General features: G+C 37.0%; 1 protein-coding gene across 1 annotated transcript; it reads left to right on the forward strand.

Moving 5' to 3' along the window:
• Positions 1-1,086: 1,086 nt before the first annotated feature.
• LOC110444419 lies at positions 1,087-2,396 on the forward strand. Its single transcript, XM_021488799.1, has 2 exons — positions 1,087-1,333; positions 2,205-2,396. The coding sequence occupies exons 1-2, from the start codon at positions 1,102-1,104 to the stop codon at positions 2,291-2,293; spliced, it is 321 nt and encodes a 106-aa protein (XP_021344474.1). The 5' UTR covers positions 1,087-1,101; the 3' UTR covers positions 2,294-2,396.
• Positions 2,397-3,005: the final 609 nt, after the last annotated feature.

Raw genomic sequence — 3,005 nt, forward strand, 5'->3', positions numbered from 1 at the left:
TTTTTTTTTAATTATTTGATCAATGGTTAGAGTCAACATAAAATATCACATTGTGGCATACAAGGCGAATAGAGGTGTGGATATGTTCGTTTATCATTTATTTTTAAACACTTTTTTAGAAATTACATTATAACATTGTTCATGCACGGTATATAATAGGGTTGGAATTGATATTGTTATGTGTAGCTTTACGAGAATATTCATCGGTAATTCTTTAATCACTGTGTATCAATTTCAGAATCGCATCAGTGTGAAAGCTATTTTTCCCACCATCACAGATATATCTCCCGTTTTACTGTTTGTGATTCTGTTGTCACCCGTAAGGTGTAACTCATCTTTTTCGCACATCAAACAGGGTTAACCCACGTGATAACATGTTCTAGACTTTTCTATCTCTTTCCGTCTTTCGGGCACCTTGACGGAACATTTCGTGGAACTCTCACACAGCGATGCACTTGTCCTTTTTTAAGATTCTTTTTTGTTTTTGTTTGTATTGTTTTTTATGTGTTAAGATACCTAATGTTGTAAGTAAAAATATATTTTACATTGTGATTTATGTCTTTGCCTTATAAGGACGTACTGCACTGTATACGCGAAAGCATTCAGACTTAGCTTCAGAAATGAAGAAGCCATATTTATTTGAGGCACCGAAAGGGATACTTGTAGACTATAACGAAATTGAGTAGTTTTTCGACCTAATAGGTGCAAGAACAAAATCAGTACCTTATTAATCACCCTGTTGGAAATTAACAATGATTCTGTGACGTCATAGTCGATATGACTTCACGTGGACGATCAGGTATGACGTCAAAATCCGCTCTCGACGAGATGTTAGGATAAGAATTATATCACAAATGCTGGAAACTATACTTTGGAGAAAGAATATCATCTCCTGCCTTGAAAGGGTAACAAAGTTTTCTTTGGAAACATCCTTAAATTGGACATTTCTCTGTCACTCCCTTAGGGAACTGTAGGAGAAGATTTAATGATCAACGTGAATAATTTATTTATAAGATAATTATCAATATTTGAAGATTATAGCAAACCGCGAGATATGTAAATAGTCACCGATGATGATATATTATCTTACACGAAAACAAAATGCCTCACATCTTATCTGTAATCGGTAATACTGATGTCCTAAAATTTGTGAATTTATCAAGCACCACTCCAAACTATATTTGCAGTCCAATTAATGTGGCGCCCCCATGTGGCCAGCAGAAAGATTGTAGCAACCTGGCGAACGGACGATATGCAGACAAAGACAACAATTGCAGTAGTTACTATACGTGCAATACGGGTACTTTCTTCGGACATTCACTGTGCGCCGGATGTAAGTCAAATATATCATTAGTGTTGGTACTTAATACATCTGTATGTTTCCACCACAAACGTGCCTGTTTGTTAACGTCTAGGCCATCTAATAAATATAGGTGGTGTTATTTGAGCGTAAATTCATCTTATAAATTAAAGGGTTCCACTCAATAAACACCTTTTTCTTTGCACCCCTTGACTATATCATGGCAAAGTTGGAGACGCAAAGTTTCATATTCGATGATGCTGTTATACAACAAATGTGTCAAATTCCAATATTTATATCTCTAGAGCACATTTCCACGACCTTACATTAATGGACAGGGCGGTAGGTTTATTAAATGCTCAAACCAGCTGACAAGGTGTTGACGCACCCTATATAGCCTTTCCTAAACAACTTATGAAATAAAAAAAAATACATAATATACATAATACAAAATAAATATAAATATAAACATACCGTAAGAAACATTACATTGTATCTTTTCTTCAACAAAAATATAGGCCTACACTGACACGCAAAAGAGACCCCCGCCCCCCTTTCGAACAGTTCTTTGAACGGCCATTTAGATCTTGCCCCAATAAAATTGATGACGTAACAATAGCAAATGTTGTTATAGTCTCATAGCAACATTTGCCTTCTCAGGGCATTGCAATGGAAGGATGTGGAGCAAATGTAAATATTAGGCAGGCACATCCGTTTATTTTACCTTCAGTTTCTAGAGTCCGTTTATGAAATCTTAACGTGCACTACATGAAAACGGGTCTTGTTGCATGCATTTATTTAAAACTTTACATTTCAATCATATGTAAATAACTAAATGTTCACACGGGAGTAGTTTGACTGATACAAATGATTGCATATGAAATATTTTGTGTATTCATTCCAGCCCTGGTGTTTGACGAGGCCAAACAGACATGTAACTGGCCAAATAATGTACTGCCACCCTGTGGGACCAATGGGACAAGTTCACCTTAAGGCCACAGAACTTCCGGTAACCTCACAGTACACCGGGACACGTGAATGTTGTTAAAATATATTGTGAGCTGCACTTCTAATAAAGTAACTTAACTATTAAAAATGTGTTATAGTACTTGGCATACATGTAGTGTGTTGCAATATTATAGGCTAGTGTCGATATTTAGCTATTTAGTCCGAATATCTTTTGTATCGATACTCAACGGGCGAAGGCCAGTACTTCCGTATGGTGGTGGTTTGAGTAGTTATTCGTCCGCTTCACTATCGAGTAGTCCGGTTATCAAGCAGGGTAGAACAGACAGGAAAGGGATGAGAAGAAATATAGCATGCAGTAAACGGAGAGAAAGGGATGACAGGAGAAAGAGATCCTGCCTGAACCTTTTTTATATTTCTAACTCTTGAAAGGCGACTCTTAAGCATAATGTTGCTTCAACCTAACTTTGTTTGGTATGAAGACACACGACGCGTAACGACGTAATGTACCTACATGACCGGAAGTGATCACTAAAGTTGCAACCAACCACACCAGCTCCAAGCTAGTTTATGATATTTGATTGGTGAATACATATTGTGAAGTCTGATTAAACGTCTTATAAAGAAATCCTGAATCTTATTTCGAAAATAAACCTAACTTTAACTTCTGGGTCGGCGAAGTCACCCCTACCGCGCCAATCTCTACCCAGAGTTGTCGTTCCTTTTCAATCACACACAC

Source organism: Mizuhopecten yessoensis, unplaced genomic scaffold (genome assembly GCF_002113885.1).
Source record: "Mizuhopecten yessoensis strain PY_sf001 unplaced genomic scaffold, ASM211388v2 hete_36119642, whole genome shotgun sequence".
Classification (NCBI taxonomy): domain Eukaryota; kingdom Metazoa; phylum Mollusca; class Bivalvia; order Pectinida; family Pectinidae; genus Mizuhopecten; species Mizuhopecten yessoensis.